Source organism: Eptatretus burgeri, chromosome 2, assembly GCF_056783735.1.
Source record: "Eptatretus burgeri isolate ZD-2024b chromosome 2, Ebu_testis_v1, whole genome shotgun sequence".
NCBI lineage: Eukaryota > Metazoa > Chordata > Myxini > Myxiniformes > Myxinidae > Eptatretus > Eptatretus burgeri.
In genome coordinates this window covers 62,235,324-62,256,399 of record NC_140962.1, presented here as the reverse complement: position 1 = coordinate 62,256,399, position 21,076 = coordinate 62,235,324, and the positions used below count along the sequence as shown (strand labels likewise).

At 42.6% G+C, this 21,076-nt stretch overlaps 1 protein-coding gene across 3 annotated transcripts in view; it reads right to left on the bottom strand.

Annotated features, from left to right (window-relative positions):
• The window catches only part of PPP4R3A (protein phosphatase 4 regulatory subunit 3A), a 105,943-nt gene that overhangs the window by 54,329 nt on the left and 30,538 nt on the right, over nucleotides 1-21,076 (bottom strand). For all 3 annotated transcript variants that reach the window (XM_085869514.1, XM_085869513.1, XM_085869515.1), the window contains exons 8-9: nucleotides 15,111-15,242; nucleotides 2,687-2,789 (exon numbers count right to left, since the gene is read on the bottom strand). In XM_085869514.1, the coding sequence (XP_085725640.1) occupies nucleotides 2,687-2,789; nucleotides 15,111-15,242 (235 nt within the window). The remainder of the gene's footprint in view (nucleotides 1-2,686; nucleotides 2,790-15,110; nucleotides 15,243-21,076) is intronic.

Sequence of the window (21,076 nt, the reverse complement as noted above, 5' to 3'; positions counted from 1 at the left end):
AAACCTGCATGACTGAGGGTGTTTGTTCCTCCGTAATGTAATGTCATGGTTTTAAGGCTCGCACTGAGTACAACGCCAGAATCGCTGTGCAATGTAGCTCTATCAACATGTCATAAGCTTTCAAGAAATGTTTGGTTCACGTTCCTGAGGTTTCTGTTTCTTTGTAAATAACCATTTAAAGTTGCATCACTCTTTTTGAAACGCCCTGTAGATATGGATTACTATAAATGTAAGCACAAAATAGTTTCATTTTTCTTTGCTTTGATAATTTTCACACATGCTCTTCATGGTAATCAGGATAGATTTGCTGACTGGCTTGGTGGTTTTCGTATGTCATTAATAAAACAAGGTTATTTCATCACAGAAAATGACAATTCTGCACACTGTCACCAAAATATCCATATTATAACTCCATATAGCACAATGCTTCTTAAGCAATGATCAATAATAATCTCCTCAGACCTATCATTGTCTAATTACCCCACTGAAACCATCTACTTTTCAATTAAGCAGTTCCTCAGGTGCATTGATTGCTTGGCAGCCATTTTGTAAGACGGTTGCCATGGTCATCAGGGGCCAAGTCTGCAATGCCCCAATATGCAGATCTGATCCATATATATTGGTCTATCTGTGTGCCAAACTTGATGCTTTTATCACAAAATGCACAATGGGTTTGCTATGGCACCCCACTACGTCATTACATATCTGTGATCATAACCAATTTGAAGACTGAAATTGACTACTCCACATAACATTTATAAAACCCCAACAAGGAAGAGCAAGTTAGCAGTTGTAAAAAAGCAAAAAGCCTGAGTAAATCGGGACAAAGAGAATGGCAGACACAGGGAGTTAAAATGTACACGGAAGCTCTTAGCAATGCAGGGATGGTGGCGTAATATAATTTCCCTGTGAAATATATTTTTGAACCTCCCCGAAAAAAAACATTCCACTGAAATGAATTAATCAGCAAGGCAAAGATGAAAATGTGCTCTGGGTATATTTGGAATAATAAACTTTATCATGATTTCAATGAGCAATGTATTTCCTCCAATGCTGGATTCCAGCGGATGCCAGGATTGTCAATAAGTCACTTGAGCCAAGTCTCAAGTCTTTCAGAGCAAGTCTCATGTCAAGTCTCAAGTCAGCGTGGAATTACTTCAACTTGCGTCAAGTCCCACATTTACTTATAAACCTAGTTGGAGTTTAAGCTATCAAGGAATTGAGACACAGTGCTTCAACTTCAAGCAGTGGACATTTTTTTTTGTTCCGTGCAAAAATTAATATGTTAAATTTACTTTTCATGTCTAATATACTTACTTGACCATATGTACATGAGACTAATCAGTAGCCTCAGCTTATGTTTTCATTGTTTAGATACAGAAACGAAGGATTCAATGTGGAACGGAAAGAAGATTTCAATAACTTCCTTGATGTACATTAAAATGAAGCATATAATCTGAAAGAAAGGTGGGAATCAGGAAGGGAGTTTTTCCTACGTTTGTAAGACTGCTGCTTGCAACTTGGACATGGTGTACTCTGTGCTGTCTGGAGAGTGGACACTGCCTTTAACCTTAGTGGAGAACGGTATGCGACCCGGCAGCCGTACGCTCTGGTGCGCTGCACATACACAGCATATGTCATAATTGACCGAACTACGAACACCCAACTGAAAATAATTGACCATTCATTTTAAACCCCATTTTAATTAGATGTTTATTCAATGATTATTTTCCAAACATTGTCAACAAGTCATTATAAACCCAAGTCGCACGTAAGTCACAAGCGAGTCGCAAGTCTCCAGACACCGAGTCCCAAGTCAATTTTGTCAAGTCCGAATAAAGCCACAGGTCGCAAAATTGTGCGACTCGAGTCACCAACTCTGGCCGACATTGATCATGCTCGAACTGCACATCCCAGGAAAAGACGGTGGGACCACATTGATCTCTCTTCATCAATATGTTTTTTTTCTGCACAATGCTTGATTGACTGGTGGGTGTGAAGTCAAAATGCACACGTGGGTCTGATTCTTCCACTGCCAGTATATTTTTGCTCTACAGAGGAGGATGGAGCATTTAACCACCAATATATGCAAGTTTTTATTTTTTTTGATTATTTACTTTATTTTTTTTTACAGAGATTGAGGCTCATGGAAGAGCTGAATAATATAGGGGTGATGTTGATAGTGATGGAGCAGAGGGAGTTGGCATAAAAGGAGGGTTGCAGATATTGGAAAGTAATGAATACAAAGGCAACATAAGTAAGGACATACGGATGAGACAAGGGAACCGAGCAGACAACATGTAAGCAGATAATATAAGAAAAATTGGCAAAAGGGTATATATGGAAAGGTGCAGCTGGAGAGGAGATTCAGTGAGCACATCAAATCAACAATGAAACGCCTGTATTTTCCCCCGAACCCAAAGAAGGTAGCAATAATTCAATATGTGCCTTTAGCAGCAATTGACATTTTGCATTTCAAGCTAAACAAAAGCCAACACAGGGAATTTGCTATCAGCTACTATTCCCCAAAATAAGCTCTGTCTATATATGCATCTGCCATTACTCTGAGGTCTTCCCCAACATGTTTTCCTTTTCCTGTCTCATCCTAAAAAAATAAAAAATTAGAAAGTGTTATGTTTTTAAAATGTGGGTGTAACGATACACTCAAGTCGCCTGAAAATCACACCTTTGCCTGGTTTATCTTCCGTGGTGTTGGCCAGCAACGGAGCAGTCAGCACGTGCATGCAGTGTTTGTAAAAAAAGCTCAGAAATTCAGTCTTCTCCGTTTTCTGCAGAAAAAAAACAAAACAAAATAAAAAAACCTGGGTTTTCTCAATGTAATATTCAAAGGCATGTGACATGATTTGCTTTTTCCTTTCGTATTTTTTTTTCTGTTTATGCAAACCGATGGGTACATGCATTTTGAAACAATTGACATCAAATTCAGTGCAATAGTACAAATAACAGAATTACTCAGAATTTTACTCGGTCAACTGACTTGCCGAGCAATTCTCACTTTATGGCTTACTCGAGAAAGTGACACGTTACAAGTACGTTACTCCAGCGTTAAGCATCCACATTGCTATATCCACATTGCTATTTGCTTGCTTACTTAAGGCCCAGTCACACCTTGACGTTTTAGCCAGGAATGGCAACGTATAAAATGCACGTAAAACGTTGGCGTACGCTGAAGTTTTGAGGTTTTTAAAAAAAGTTTTGGTCGTATTCATAACGTGTTGGTCGTATGCATAACGTATTAGTAATGGGCACAGAACGTTTCGTTGTGTTAAAGATAACTTATACCAACGAATGCTTAGCCTGTTGTCGGCGTTCACAACCTATGCCCAACGATAGTTTAACTTAGTCATAGTGCGCTGCACGTATCGACGACGAACTCGTGGCGTTCTCTGTTAAAAAGCTGCCGCACGCAGATTTAAATCATAACCGCCTGAAAATTGGAAGTGTCAACATCGCAGTCACACCTTGACGATTTAGCCAGCGTATGCCGACCTATGAAAAATGTGTCTAAAACGCTGGGACACGTCGAATACGGTATGGGTAAGTTGTGTATACGTTAGGAGCACGATGAAAAACAATGAAGTACGCTGGCATATTACGTGGTACGTCTAGTACGTCGTGAAATTTCAAGCATGCTGAAAATTTTACGGCGTACTCGACGTATGGCTCACAAGTTCCGCATACGCTGGCAAAGTTCTCGGCACGCTCCACAATCGTTTACACACGTCGGCCACACGTTACTTGTAAGTTACTCATAAGTCAAAACACGTCGAGGTAATGTTTAGCATACCCGAAACTTAATTTTTAACCTACGAGTAACGTGCTTTGAGCCTATTAGTAGCGTGCTTTGAACCTATGTGTAACGTATCTCAAAACGCACATTGGCGTATGTAGACGAATTTGATTGACGTCTTCCGGACGACCACAGAACTTACTGAACGTGTTTCTAACTTACAGCTACCGTGTAATAGCGTATTGGCAGTGTTTAGGGGAATTGGTATATACAAATGGGCTTCACAAGAGGAACCCATCAGTATTCCAGACTCCATGTTGAGTAGATGTCAATATCAGTAGCAGTGGCAGTAGCAGTAGCAGTAGTAGTAGTAGTTCGAGAGAATTTAGTGATGTTGATGTTAGTAGTAGTGGTAGTAGTATCAGTAATAGTAGTTCGAGAGAAGTTAGTGATGTGGATGTTGGTAGTAGTAGTAGTTCGAGAGAATTTAATGATGTCGATGTTATTTGTAGTAGTAGTAGTAGTTCAAGAGAATTTACTGATGTCGATGTTGGTAGTAGTAGTAGTAGCAGTACTTTTAAGTAACGTGTTGCAAAGTGTGAACAACGTTCGTGTAGCGTGCTTACAAAACGTTACTCATAGATTAGAAATAAGTTTCGGGTACGCTAAACATTACCTCGACGTGTTTCGACTTATGAGTAACTTACAAGTAACGTGTTTCAACGTGTGTCAACGATCGCATAACGTGCCTACAACTCATGGCCAGCGTAGCGGAACGTGTGTCATACGCCGGCATACGTCGTAAAATTTCAAGCATGAAAAAATTCGAGGAAAACCCAAAAGTTAAACGTTTAAAGCCAGCGTACTACCACTTATGGGAGTGTTTTTCAGCGTCGTCTTAACATGTACAAAACGTACCCATAACGTATTCGACGTGTACCAGCGTTTTACACAAATTTTTCATAAATCGGCATACGCTGGCTAAAACGTCAAGGTGCGACTGGGCCTTTAAGATCTCATCATGTCTTATGGTAAATGGAACCTCTTGACGAACTCACACCACTTCCATCTGCCCTGGGCCCACTGACTGATTGCTGTCCAGATCGTTTATAGATCCCTCAGCTCCTTTTCCATGTCTTTCATGTCTTCCTCCTCTATGTCTTCCAACCCTCCTTCAAACTCCAAACCTCCATTGCATCGCTTTTTGTGATGCTGTTGCTTTTCCAGATGCAGTACATGTCCAATCCATCTCCACCTCCTCATTTTAATTCCCTCCATGACAATATACCTTCCAGTCCTTCTTGCTCAATCTATCTGGCTATAGGATTCATAAAATCCTTTTGTAAAAGTTGTAAACAAAGGAATTAGTTTCTATGCAATGACTTTGTTCACTTTCAATGCATCACAAGCAAATAGTAGAACTGATTTTACATTGGTGTTGAAAATTTGAAAAACTTGGCTCTCGTGTTGTATTTGTTTTTGATTTCCAGATTTCTCACATTCTCATGAATGCTACTTGTGCTTTTTGTATAGAACATCTCCATTCTCCTTCTCCTTCTTGGTGATGATAGACAACTTAGGTATTCAAAATTCTCAGCATCTGAAACGGGCAAGTCATTGCACACGACAGCATTGTTGGCTGATGTACATAGTTCCAAACTCTGTTTTGTTGGTGTTTATATTCTGTTGTACTTGTAGGGTATACTCCTGGAGCCCATATATTTCCTCTTGTATACTTTGCTTGGTGTCCGATAGCAAACAGTGGACAAAAAAGTAAAAAATGGAACCAATGTAGAGTCATTTAATAGGGCGTTGGGCAATCACGTGTGACCAGTACAGCCTGTATGCGCCATAGCATAGAGTTCACCAGCATCTGGAATTTTGCAGTAGGGATGCAAGACCATTCTTCCACGAGAAAGTCAATCAACTGACACCTGCTTTATGGAGGTGGAAAACACTGTCTTGGGCGTCGTTGCAGAATATCCCATAAATGCTCATTTGGGTTCAGATCTGGTGACTGAGAAGGCCATGAGAAGGTGCCGAGAGTGATCAGAGAAGTGATGTCATTTCCCCTAATCTCAGCAGCTGTCTTTGTATGTTAACTCATGTCTGGTGTTGTCTCATGCACCTGTCAGCATGTGTGCGTGATTTGTGGCACAGCTCCTCCATGAACCTGAGAACCTGCAATAATAATAATAATGATGATGTTAATAATAATAATAATAATAATAATAATAATAATAATAAACTGTGGAGACAACATGCATATCTGTCGGACTCCTGTTGGCAACCTCAAAATCTGGCGACTTCTCTCAATTCTGGATTGCACTGCATGTGTATCCATTGTATATGCTATAAAAACAATCTTTCTGATGAACTTTCCCAACAATCCATATCCTTCCAATATATTCCACATTGTCTCTCTCTTCACACTGTTAAATGCTTTTTTCAGTCGATGAAAGTCATCACAAGACTCAAATTCCATTTGTTACATTGTTTTATTGTTGTTCTTCAGGTAAAAATTTGGTCTCCACAACCTTTATTCCTTGTAGATTCAGTCTGTACTTTTGTCAATACTCCATCCACAACCTTCGGCATCTTATTTCGCATTATCTTGTAGAGCTCCTTGCTTGCAATATGCAGAAGAGTTTCACCTCTGCAGGTACCACATTCAGTAAGGGATCCTTTCTTTGGCTGTTTAATAATCAGTCCAAATTTGCACACGCCAAGTACATGTCACAACATTTACCGCCGCTACCGAAAGTGAAGGAGGTTGTTTTCACCCCTGTCTGTTTGTCTGTGTACATGATGTCTCAAAAAGTTGTGGACAGATTCAGATGAAATTTGGTGGACAGGTTCGGTGTGTGACAAGGACGAACCGATTAGATTTTGGTGAAGATCCGAATCCGGAACTGGATACGAGAATTATTTAATTGCTAAAGTGATTTTTCACCATTGAGAGATGGGGCCAAAAATTGGGTCCAATATGTTCTCGTGGATCAGACATTACGTGGCGGAGGTATGTGCTCTACCGAGCGCCCTTCTAGTTCATGAATAAAGTTGTGTCCTGTAATTTTCTAATTATAAACTGCAGTTTGTTCACGAATTTTGAAGTCAAAATAATCTACTGTGATTGATACATGAGAGTGGCTTGTACTTTGTCTGGTGGTGTTAATTTGTTCCAGTTTTCTTCGACTACTATGCTACAATGGAAACCATGCGAAGAGAACATGTCTTCGGCAATCGAGATCGCCTAAAGTTGCTATATATTCACTTAAAAGTGACCAGCAGATTAAGTGTAACTGATTGTAATTACCTCCGCCACCGAAGGTGGAGGAGGTTATGTCTTCGCCCCTTTCTGTTTGTTACTTACGAAATCTAAAGATTTCGTAAGTATATTGATGCCTTCCGTTTCTGTTTGTTTGTTTGTTTGTTTGTATGTTTGTTAGTTTGTTAGTTTGTTTGTAGGCACAATAACTCAAGAACGGAAGAAGCTACCAATGTCAAATTAGACCACGTGATTCAGGAGGGTGATGGCTAGTGCTGATTAGATTTTGGTCAAAATCGGTCAAAGGTCAAGGTCAGAGTGAGGTCAAACATAATTCCGTAAATTCACGTGGAGAAATGGAGTATTTTTGCTTCGCTCGACGTTACGACTCCAGTTTAACTTCGATTTTAATTTTGTCTTCGGTTTTTGCGATCGCTTAAGACGCTTAAAACTCGGTTGTAGAAATTCTGGTAAAAATCGGATGTTTTGGAGACGTTTTAAGATTGTATAAAAAATATTTCACTCGACGCGTCACGGGTCGTCCCATGATGCAGTGCGCTCGAGCAGACGCGTCGTCGAGTTACGTTAAGGTATAATTGCGTGGAGAAATGGAGATTTTTGCTTCGGTCGATGTTACGATTTTTGCTTCTATGACTGCTTGTTTGTCTGCTTCTATGACTGCTTGTTTGTTTGTCTGTCAGTGTGCAGGATATCTCAAAAAGTTGTGGACGGATCCGGATGAAATTTAGTGGATAGGTTCGGTGTGTGACAAGGACCGGATGTGTGTGTTTCGTGAAGATCCGGATGTGGATCGGGATCTGGATACGAGAATTATTTAATATTTTTAAGTGATTCTTCGCCAATGAGATTTGGGGCCAAAAACGATATTATACTGTATAGCATGATATTTCAAAAATGTATTGGGCCCAGTATATTCTTGTGGATCAGGCATTACGTAGCGGAGATATGTGCTCTACCGAGTACCTTCAAGTTTTATATGGTCCTCTTTATTTAACAGCTTTGGTTGATATTCGATGCAGTTTATAATTGGAAAATTACAGTGCGTTAAGAAAGTATTCGCACCCTTCGACTTTTGTCACATTTTGCTGTGTTACAGCCTGAATTTAAAAGTGAATTTAAGGTTAATTTTTTGTCACCGATCTACACAAAATACGCCATAATGACAAAGCAAAAACGTTGTAAGAATTTTTTTACAAACTAATTAAAAATGAAAAGTTGAAATGTTTTTGTGCTGAAATGAAAAGCTGAAATGAATCTTTCGGTAAGTTGTAGACAGGTAAGTTGTAGACAGCAACTGCTCAGGTTAGCACTACCGTTCTGACTTAGGAGTGTTAAAGTGGTGCCCGGGACCATCTTACACTCTCCGTGTCAGGATTGCTGGCCTTACTTTCTGTCTCACTCAATCTCTAACTACCGGGCTAGCGTTAATCTCTCCTCATGGTGAACATCCGGATCTGAAAAATTTAAATTTTTCATGTGACTACACTTTTAAGATATTGGGCCAAAAACGATACAAAGTAAAGCATGATATTTCAAAAAATTAAGGATGGGTTACGATAAAACTTGGTGGACGAGTGAATAGGTGACAATAACAAGCTGATTTGATTTTGGTTAAGGTTCGTATCCAGATCCAGCCTATCAGTGGGATCCAAAATGTAAACGGTTCAGCCTGGAGGAGGTATGCACTGTACCTGTAATTTACTCACTGTTATTTGTTTTCGTTACTCACTGTTATTTTCTTTTTGTATATATTTTGCTGTTTGTTTCCTATCACTTTAATATCACCAATTTACAAATGTAATGAAGTGTTGTCGTTCAATTCAGCAGAAAAGAGCTAACTTTCATAGAATCATTATCATCATTTCTGGCCCTCATATGGTACCCCTGTGCATGTAACAAGAATCTATCTACAATAAATGGATGAGGTGTGTATGTGTATGTGTATGTGTATGTGTATGTGTATGTGTATGTGTATGTGTATGTGTATGTGTATGTGTATGTGTATGTGTATGTGTATGTGTATGTGTATGTGTATGTGTATGTGTATGTGTGTGTGTGTGTGTGTGTGTGTGTGTGTGTGTGTGTGTGTGTGTGTGTGTGTGTGTGTGTGTGTGTGTGTGTGTGTGTGTGTGTGTGTGTGTCATACTTTTTGTATATCAATTGCGGTCTATTCATTAATTACGCGCCATTGGAATGTACCTTTTGACCCTTTGGACTGCTGAGACCACTTCAAACTATGAAGACCCTTTAAGAACCCCGCCCCCCATCCCAAGACCGTGAAGACCCGAGGACCCAAAAGCAATAAAAAAATTCCCCGAGTACCCAAAAGTTCCCATGGACCCAAAAGTCCCAAAAAGTTCCCGAGGACCCAAAAGTACCAAAACGTTCCCAAGAACCGAGAGCACCCAAAAGACCCAAAGACCCCTAAGACTCTGTAGACCCTTTAAGACTCGACGATGCAACAAAAAATCCATTAGAATTCCCATGTTTTAAACGCACACCATGTTAAGGTCTATAAAGCAGCTTGATAAGTCATCCTACCACAGCATGGCATTCTGATTACAACATACAGTAGTACCTCTACTTACGAATTTAATTTCTTCTGGGAGTAGTTTCGTAACCTGAAACCTTCGTAAGTAGAGACGCCTTTTGAATGTAAATGCGCTAATCCGTTCAAAGCCCCGCAAAATTCGGACATTTTTTTTTAATAAATCATAAAAATGCATCAGAACATGAAACAAATACATGTTAAAATTAGATTACCGCACAATAAACATAAAACGAGAGGCACATAATGTAAAAAACAAAGAATTAAGGAAATAATAAAAATATTCATTTACCTTTTAACTGCTATTCTCGTTACTTTTTGGCCTCTTTGTTTACTGGTCCTTATCAGCAGTGTTTTTTGCCTCGCGTTTCGTGAAGAATTGATCCAATGACGTCTGCTTTTGCCGGCTTTTAACAATCCGTCGGAAATGCGCGAGGCAGACATCGTCATAGTGCGCGATAGCCTGACTTGTGAACACTTTTTCCGGGTGATTCTTTTCAACAAATTCCGAGACTTCATGGAATTTTCCTAAAATGTCTTTGATTTGGGCTGATGGAATAATGGCTGCCTCCTCCTCCTCCTCCTCGTCCTCTTTGAACTCCTCCTGCACTGTGGTGTGTTGCATCACCTCCAATTCCTGCAGCTCCTTCGTCGAAAGCTCCTCGTTGTGCTCCTGAATCAGCTCGTTGATGTCCTCGTCATCCACCTCAAGACCCATGCCCTTTCCCAGCGAAATAATTTCGTCAACTTCACTCTCCACCTCGAACCCCTCAAAATCTCGTGGGGCAACATCATCAGGCCACAGCTTTTTCCAAGCTGCATTAAGGCTACGTCTGGTCACCTCCTGCCAGGCCATGTCGATCATCTTGAGGCAAACAACAATATCGAAGTGCTCCTTCCAAAACTCACGAAGTAAGCTAAGTAAGTAAGTAAGTAAGGTAAGCTGGGTGTTTTCAGTGATGTCAAAACACCTCCTGAACAGGTGTTTTGTGTAGAGTTTTTTGAAGTTTGCAATGACTTGTTGGTCCATGGGCTGGAGGATAGAGGTGGTGTTAGGTGGGAGGTACAGCACCTTAATAAACGAGAACTCCTCCAGGATATCATCTTCGAGGCTGGGCGGGTGGGCAGGGGCATTATCGAGAATGAGGAGGCACTTGAAGGGGAGATTGTTCTCCTCTAGGTACCCCTTAACAGCAGGGCCAAAAACCAAATTGACCCACTCAACAAAAAATTGTCGGGTGACCCAGGCCTTGGCATTTGCCCTCCATAGCACCTTAAGTTTTTCTTTTAATATTTTGTGAGTCTTGAATGCTCTGGGATTTTCGGAGTGGTACACCAGCAGGGGCTTGATTTTTCAGTCCCCGCTGGCATTGGCGCAAAGGGCAAGCGTAAGGCGGTCCTTCATGGGCTTGTGGCCCAGCATTTTCTTCTCCTCTATTGTAATGAAGGTGCGGCGCGGCATCTTTTTCCAAAAAAGGCCCGTCTCGTCACAATTAAAAACTTGCTGTGCAACGTAGGCTTCATCGATCATCAATTGTTTGAATTTTTGCACAAATTCGCCGGCCGCTTCGTGGTCGGCGCTACATGCCTCGCCATGGCGAAGAACAGAGTGAAGTCCAGTCCTCCTTTTAAACTTCTCGAACCACGCACGCGATGCCTTAAACTCCTGGTGTAGTCCTTGCGCCGAATTTCCCTCGCCTGTATCCTCCTTCACGAGGTCAGTGAAGATGGCGGTTGCCTTTGCGCAAATTATGGCCTCTGTCACTGTGTCACCAGCGATCTCTTTCTCCTTTATCCACACGAGTAACAACCTCTCCATCTCATCGTTCACTGCCGACCTCCTCTTGGAAATGACAGAGAGGCCTTTGGAAGGAGCCGTAGCTTTTAGGGCTTCCTTTTGTTTTATTATCGTGCCGATCGTAGATATATTACGGCCATATTCTTTTGCGAGATCAATCAAACGCATCCCCTTTTCATACCTTTCTATTATCTCTTGCTTTGTTTGTATGGCCAGAAAAACTCTCTTCTTCTTCTTTTCTCCTTGTCCACTTATCTTCATTGCTTTCTTGGGGTCCATTGTGAATAAAAGTTACTGTAATCCACACGCGTACTGTACTGTAACACTGTCCGAGCACTTCGTAGCGGGACCATAGACTGTATACAGTATAACTATATTTACAGAGCGGGACGGGGACACGAAGAGCATGCTGGGATACACGCATACGCAAAGGGTTGACAGGCAGATTTTAGGCGATAGCCAATGGCAGAGCAGCTACAAGTTTGTTTACGTTCGGGAAACTCTGGGAGCAGCGAAAAGCAGCGCGTACTGTACTGTATTTTTGACTTCGTATCCTGAAACGCCTTCGTAACTAGAGGCAATATTTTCCCGTTCAGGCGCTTCGTAACCTGAAACATTCGTATGTAGAGACATTCGTAAGTAGAGGTACCACTGTATATAACAATGATAACAACATGTCTGAAGACGACGATGGTTCACGAGCGGTATTTGACGATGTAGATTGTTTCAGAAGTCAAGGATGAGACAATGTGATAATGTTTGACCAAGTTATAAAAATGATCAACATGATGTGGTACAAGTGACAGGTTATTAGATGCAAAATGTCGAAAACCCGGTTTCATTCAACAACTTTAAAAATTTGGCCTTTGCATAACCTTTAAAGGTCACAAAACAATGTTGTGGACATTAAAATAAGGAAACAGGATACGTGCTATAGCTTATTGGGGTTAGTTCGTCAAAGAAGGTCGAAAACCTGGTTCGATTCCCACAACTATGAAAATATGACCTTTGTGAACTTTAAAGGTCAAAGGTCAAGGATTATGACCTTTGGTGCAAAACTTCCTTTGGAACATTCCAGGAACAATATAACGTCATATAGGCTATATGGCATTTCGCACTCCTCAGATTATCCATACTTTGATGAAATCAGCATAAAAACAAACTTGAAGGGGGTGCCACGGGCAAGGTGTTCGAGATAGAGCAAAATGGTTTCAAGACTTAAGGTGGGGAATGACCAAGATTTGGCATAAAAAATATTGTCATCCTAGCTCTCAAAGTTTGGGCGGTCGTATGATTTTTATGTCAAAATTCGAAATTTTCTAAGTTTGTGACCTTGACCTTGGGACGAAAATGAAAAATCGAGCTCCGTGGGGCTATGCAGGTGCCATTGGGCAAACCAAATACCGAAACCCCTGCCAGATTCGACAAACCCCTGCCAGATTCGACAAACCCCTCGGAGAAGATGCAAATTGAAATTGGCTACCCCCTAAAAACACAATTCACAATTTTCTAAGTTTGTGACCTTGTGACGAAAATGAAAAAAAAAAAAAAAAAAAAAAAAATCGAGCTCCGCAGGGCTATGCAGGTGCCATTGGGCGAACCAAATACCGAAACCCGTCAGATTCGACAAACCCCTCGGAGAAGATGGATTTTTATGTCAAAATTCAAAATTTTCTAAGTTTGTGACCTTGACCTTGGGACGAAAATGAAAAAAAAAAATCGAGCTCCGTGGGGCTATGTACTTGCCATTCGGCTAACCAAATACCGAAACCCGTCTGATTCGACAAACCCCTCGGAGAAGATGTAAATTGAAATTGGCTACCCCCTAATAACACGTTTTTGGGGCGTGGCTCCGCCCATAATGGGCGCACCACGCCCATTCTCAGGAAAACACAACAAGATCATGATATAAACCTCCCACGAAAATTTTATCAGGATCGGATCAAAACCCACGGAGCTATGCTCGGGACAGACACACACACACACACACACACACACACACACACACACACACACACACACACACACACACACACACACACACACCAATAACGAATATAGTGGTCACTTACTGACTCGTGAAACAAAAACCAATTATAACAAAAACCAATGATAACATTGCAACAAAGCATATATTAATCAACACATAATATTTACAACAATAATATGAATAGTAGTGTCATATGCGGAGAATAAAAACGAAGATTTAATCCCCATGCTGGCCCAAACACATCTGGGCTCAGTGAAAGGCAAGCTCAGGCTCAAGCAGTACAGCAGGCATTATGCAACAAGGCTGTGAAGACCAATAACAATTTGGTCCATGGCCCCATGAGTACGTGTGTGTGTGTGTGTGTGTGTGTGTGTGTGTGTGTGTGTGTGTGTGTGTGTGTGTGTGTGTGTGTGTGTGTGTGTGTGTGTGTGTGTGTGTGTGTGTGTGTGTGTGTGTGTGTGTGTGTGTGTGTGTTCAGAATGTGGAATGGAGTCCTCCCAGGGCAGGCTCGAAGCAGCCACCTTCATTTCGGTAAGCCTCTTCAGGATAATCACTGAGCACTGGACAGCAGCTTCCAACTGTAGTTTGTTTGTAATAATATTCTCAGGGATGGTTTTTAATATCTGTGAGGTTCTTTGTCATCATTCCTGTAGCTCCACCTATCACTGGTACAACTTTGGCATTCTTCAGCTTCCAGGATCTGGTTGCAATGCTTGGTTTCGATGTTCATGCTCCATTGGATCATTAGGTTGTACATTAGTTGTACTTCCATGTTTTCAGTGATTGCTTTCGGTTCATGTTCCCACAAATTTACTGGAAATGGAATAACAAAGTTTGCAGATGTGCCAGCAGATTACTTTACAAACTCTGTTGTGTTGTGTGTACAGCTGTTCTGACTTTTTTTTTGTTTATTTTTTCTGTTTGGTCATTATGAGTTACACATCATTCTCTTTGCTCACACCATTTCCACCCCTCACCTGTCTATTTGTTCCTCCTCCCCCCACCTCTCTCTGTCTGTCCCTGTTCACTCCTAATAAAATGCAGCACTCTCCTCCAAAACCTCTGTCACTCTCTCATTGTCTCTCTCTCACCCCTCCTCGCACCTCTCCCTCCCAGTATAGGGCAATGTTTGGTGAGGTTTTGCTCTCCCCACCCACCCCTCTCCCCCATATATATATATATCTCTATCTCTATCTCTATCTCTATCTCTATCTCTATCTCTATCTCTATCTCTATCTCTATCTCTATCTCTATCTCTATCTCTATCTCTATCTCTATCTCTATCTCTATCTCTATCTCTCTCTCTCTCTCTCTCTCTAAAGCAACGTTGTATTTGCTCATGATGCAATAAAGACAACTGTCATATATGAAAGGAAGTTTATTCCTGCTGGAATCGCTCTGGCCAAGTTTTTGCAAAGTGATTCACTACTTTTATTACTCTTTAAGTGATCATTCCTTTGATATTCAATTAATGTTGATAGTTCACTCTCCCTTCAGAGAATTTTGATTTTTGACCTTGCACTGTCTCATTTGGCATCATCATGCTGAAATTCTGTGTAAATCTTTATCGATACATCCTTTCAAACTCCACTCAAACAGGGGAGGGGGAGGGGTTACAACGTTATGGAAATCAATGAGCATTTTGTAGTGTTGACTCTCACAAAAGGTGGCAATTAAACAATGAAGGAGAATTTCATTCTTCATCTCACAGCAAACTCCACCAACCAGACTCACGTTTGCTGTGGCCAGCATGTTCTCTGGATCTATCAATGTACGTAGCAGCCCCACCAATTGTACAGCCCCGCCAAGCTCTGGATCTGCATCGCAGATCATCTGCTCAATTATCAGGTTGATCAACAGGATGTCCTAAACAGACAATGGTCAGGTCGAGGGTGAGGAAGGGGGGGGGTGGATATAGGAGAGGGAAGAAGGAAAGGGTCAAGTAAATATTTATGAGAGTCAAAATGTCAAATCAGAGTGGGAATGCAAGTTGCTTTTCAACCAGTCACTTTACAAACCAAGGAATAACTTTAGAAGTTTTGTCCAATGGTTTAAATAAATTGGTTTCAAAGATTACGCAGAGAACTATATATAGCAGTTGACATTTATTCTGGAATGGTGGTGGAAGGGTGGGGAAGTGGGGGGGGAGGCAAACCTTCCACATGTTTAATATATTTATACATTTAAAGAATGACATGCAATGCAAATTTAATTTAAACAGCTTGTGATAATATTGACAATGATACATATTCTCCCTCAGTGTTCACTTAAATCACTGGAAGATCACAGAAAGTGTTTGTTTACATCGTTCATGACAAAAACCCTGAAATGTACTTCCCAATTCAGACACTTTCTGCCAGCAACGAATACCAAGACTCTTAGATGTAATGCGAAAATACCAGAATTCCGTTGTAAAACCAATCACATTAAAATAGTGCTCTTCCATATCTTGCGCATGCAATCAATGATGTCTGAACAATGTCAATCATTGTCTAAAATAACACCAGTACCAATGTTGACAACGATTTGTCAGATAATTTTCACCCTTTGTTTATCCATTCATCTTTTTACAGCGCGTGCGCTGTATACAATTGCACCGAGTTTGAAATGTCCCCGGCGTCGTCTACCACGTCTCCGGTGGGTCCGGTGTCCCCCCGTCCCCCCCCCCCCCACGTGCCTCAAGACAGCCAATGACGGCCGTCCGGTAGATGCAGTGCGTAACCTCGACGGAAATGGCGACAATTGACGGAAATACCCGAGTATTTCAATGGAAATTTGTGAAACTAATGTGTTATATATGTGAAAACCATTTAATTCATTGCTTGACAGAAAAAAACGAAGAAACGCTCCCCTCATGTACGAACGAACGAACGAATGAACGAAACGCAGAAACGCAGTTCGCGCCGAACGCAGAAAGCTAAGTTCTTCTTATGCCATCATTCTCTTTAATATTATCCATAAACAAGTGTTTCGTCATGCATTAGTAGTTGAAATTTACTTACAACAAGAACGAAAAAATAATCTCCTCAGATTCAACAAGAATGAAAAAAAAAACCGAAAACATCACGTGCAGGACAAGACCAATCGAGCTGAAGGAAACGATACTGTAACTGCACTGCTCCTGATTGGTCAAACGACACCACGTGTGTTGTGTGGGCGGTGTTATGCATGAGGATTCCAGGCTAAGTTCTTCTTATGCCATCATTCTCTTTAATATCAGCCATAAACAAGTGTTTCGTCATGCATTAGTAGTTGAAATTTACTTACAATCATTCTTTTGCGGCCTCCTGCCACGCTGTATCGAACGATTTCATTCCTTCTGTTATATATAAAGGTGCTTATCACAATAATAAGATTTTTACATTTTAAATATTAAGTACGCTTTTTAATTGTTTTTCAACTGAAAAAAGCATAAATTGCATATTTTAACATTAGTGTACTCATTTGATTCACCACACGCACTGTATTAAGGATTTCACTTGTTTGTTTAGTTTCCCACTTCTCCCAAAACTTACTTTTTACTTGTCCTCCATTTTCTTTCTTTGCCTTTCCTTTCTATTTTTATTCTCCTTCTTCTTCTATTTCGATCTTTTCCCCCTCATTTTTTATGTCCTTATTATGACATGCAAGGAGAGTAATGCACTGACTTCTTACTTACACGTTATATTTTGTTTAAAAGTCTATGCAGTGCAATACATTTTACACCGATACTGTCAAATTTGTATATCCTGCTAACACCTGTTCTTGTTTTTATTATTCTTGTATACATCTGATATTATTCCCATTGTTTGTATCCTTGGAGGTACTCACAACGTTAACATTTGATTTGATTTTGTTCTACTTGTTTGTTGTTGTAAATGTGTGGTACAATGAATGTATGATCGATGGACATATCTTGTAACTGTTTTTTGTGTTGAATTAATCTTATATTTTGATTTGACTATTTATATTGATTATAAGAAGCAATTTTTTTTAAAATTTTTCTTGTATACCTTCTCAAGGCTCATATGAGAGCCAACACATAACGTACATCAAGGGGGGCATGAGACAAGAGGGGCAGGAGTGGGAAGGACAAAACAGTGGGGAACAGAGACATTAGGAGATCTGTGGAAGGGAGAGGGATGGAGCAGGGAACATGGGGAATACAAGATGGACATTACAGGGACTTTCATCAAGGAAAGCAGGGAATTTGAAGGTGGGTTTGGAGTGGATTAACGGGGGGTAGAAATGATCGAGGATTTGGATGGGGGACGATAATAGGTGGTGGTGAACAGCTGTTTTGAAGTCTGGCGGGAAGAATGGGATTGAACAAAGTGAGGGAGTTTATTCCAAAGGCGGGGAAAAAAAGAGGAATGAAAGAGTGAAGGTGAGCAGTGATTTGTGATTTTGGTAGTTTTACCAGAAGGGGGTTATTGGCGGACCTTGAGCGCCCTGCGGAAATATGGTGGGGACAAATCGCAGACACAGCAGGGGGACCAGAGAGGAGACGGTAGAAGACAGAAAGACCACCGACCAGCCTGCGGTGAGAGAGTGAGAGGCACAAAGACAGCCTCATTGCGGGAGATGCAAATGATCCAAAATGCCTTGGTTTCCACAGCGTGAAGCCGAGAAAGGTGGGAAGTAGGAGGACCAGCCCAGAGGGGAAAGCAGTACTCCATCAGGCTGCGGATGAAAGCTTTGTATGTGGTCAGGAACTCAGGTGGGCCGAGGAAGGACTGCACGACGGAGGATTCCCAGTCGGCGACTGGCTTTGGAGGCGAGGTTGGAAATGTGGCTTTCCCAGGAAAGATCATGGCAGATAGTGAGACCAGAAGCTTGAAAGAAAGGACTTCTTCCAGAGGATTGTTGAGAAAGTAGATGGGGTGGGGGGGGTGGGAGGGGCGGGGGGGTGGGGGTTGCCAAACGGTCCTTTCAGAGAGACATACTGAGAGTTTGAGATTTGTCAGGATTGAAAGACATGTTCCACGTGTTGGACCAATTTGTGATTTTACCCAGATCTGCAGTAAGCGAAGAAGCTGCTGCTTGCCGGTCTGAGGGATGACAGATGGTACGGCAGAGGGTGGAGTCATTAGCAAAGAGATAAAGAGGATTTTCCAGAGAGTCGGAGAGATCGTTGATCAAAACCAGAAAAAGAACAGGGCCCAGAATGCTACCTTGAGGAACTCCAGCCTGGACAGGAAGAAGGAATGAAAAACTCCACTTAGGGTTACACGTTGACTGCGACAGGAGAGCCATGAGCCATGAGTGGCGATGGCCTTGGATACCATAAGAAGAGCGTTTGGTGAGAAAGGCAGGGTTGCCAGACCGTGTCAAAAGCACTCAATATGTCTAGGGAATTTGGATGAACATTTCAGATTTTTTTTAATATGTCTGCACTATATTTTATTTACACTTCTCAATGCATGTGGATGCCTGAAAGCATTGACAAGTGTCTTCTGGAGTCTAGAACAAAGGTGGATGAAGGTTATGTCCCCAACCCCATTAATTTGTTTGCCTGTTTGTGAGCAGGATATCTCAAAAATTTGTGGATGGATTCAGACAAAATTGGTGGATGGGGTGCATGTGTGCTAAGGTAGAATATATTTGATTTTGGTGAATATCCGGATCCTACAATTTTAAGCGATTCTTCACCATTCAGAGATGGGGCCGAAAACGATATTGTTGCGAATTCACGCCCGCCAGCGTGCGGACGGACACGTAACTCGGATCGCAGCACGTCACCCACCGGACAGACAATTCAGTCGTGACCCTCCGGGAACTATCGCCCGGAGCCAGTCACGGGTGGGCCTTTCAACCTCACCACAATCGTGGCAATCGGCCACCCGCGTAGGATAGGCTTGTTCGCCAAACTCGACCTACCTAAGTACCCACGCGGATGGTAAACCGGGCGATCGTACCTCGCCGCAGGTCGACTCCGGACACGAGCCGCTTGGGCGGCCCGTTCCGTACTATCGGGATAACCGAGCGGTGTTTTCGTCGACCTCGACGGTTCAGATTATTTACCGGGCATTTTGCACCCACTACGAACCATTTACGTGAAGCAGGATGGAGATTCAATTCGGAAAAGACGAAGCGAAACGGGAAAAACAGTTCACACAATGCACATTTATTTCCCGGCACACGGAAAGCACGTCAAAATGCCACAGCCACATATACAGCCACAGTCAAAATGCACATAAAGCAACCAATACAATAAAAGCAACAACGACGCAGAGTTAATACCGACTATGCACACACACGGCAACACTTATACAGCTTTACTTTACAGACGGCGCCAACACACATTTACACAAAAGCAAAGGAAAGAAGCCACCCTTATAGACAAGGAGGCAGACAGGCCTGTAGGCCAAATGTGCGCGTGACCTGGAGGAGCGGCCAGGTCTGCGAGACCAGGGGGGTCCTACCCGCGTCCTCGTGACGTGTTGGCGGGCGAGCCGCAAATGTGGCCGCGCGGCTGTGCCCCGACTCCGTGCTTTCGTTGGCACGACGTTTGGGGTGGGGTGGGAACGGGGCCCCCTTTTGCACTATCTCAGCGCGGGGGAAAGGGGGAATTGTTGATGCCCTGTGGGAGGGGAATGGCTGGCTGGCTTGGGTCCCGCGTCGAGACGAGCGATCCCCCACACGGTAACCTCGTCGCTGACCACCGTCCTTCTCGCCTCGGACCCGAGCTGCTTTTCCTCTTCCCGCAACTCTTCTCAGTTCCGCACTCTCCTCACCCGACCGACTCAACTCTGCCACTCGACCGACCGACTCTGCCACTCTTTTCAGTTCCGCACTCTCCTCACCCGACCGACTCAACTCTGCCACTCTTTTCAGTTCCGCACTCTCCTCACCCGACCGACTCGACTCTGCCACTCTTTCCTCAGTTCCGCACTCTCCTCACCCGACCAACTCTACTCTCCCACTCCCATCGACAATTCGCCTTGCGCTCGCCTTTTTATAGGCGGGCAGGAGAAGCCAGTATGCAAATATTCGGATCAGAATGACCTCGGGGGCGGAGCCACGCTCGCCCATTGGTTGGAGGAAACGGGGGTGTGAACCTCCCCAGATCCTAGAATTTTCATATATCGACTTCACACACGCGCGCCTGGAGGTGGGGCCAAGCCGCCCCACGCTCGCTAATTGGACAGAGGAAAAGTGGGCGTGTAGCGTTTTTGATCCGAATTTTCCCTCGGAAAGGCCGCTATTTGCGCTCGCGGCTCGGTGCGCTCGGCACCAAACGCCGAACAGGCCCGAGACAGCCCGACGTTCAGTGTTCACAGGTGAGGCGGGAATGGCCGTAGAAGGAGAGAGGTGAAAGTGGTGGAGGGTTTTCGGTGGTGGTTTGATGGTTATGGTGCCGTTTGGGAATGGCGGTGGTGCGATGATGTGGGAGCGTAGATGGTGGCGGTAGCGTGGTTGTTGTGTGATGGCAGTTGAGACGTGGTTGGTTTAGAAACAGAAAAAATGGCTAACTCAAAGCGTCGCAGCCCGGATGAATCACATAAATTCCCTCTATACAACGGGTTTGGGCTAACTACACATGTACTTAGACATATCTCACCTCCGGGCCCTTCATGGTGTCATGCGAATTTCCACAGCCGTAACAATATATAGCACGATATTTCAAAAAGTTGTGGCCATGTTATGAGGAAACTTGGTGGATGAGTTGGGTAGGTGACAAGAGCGAGCCGATTAGATTTTGATTAAGGTGTGGATGC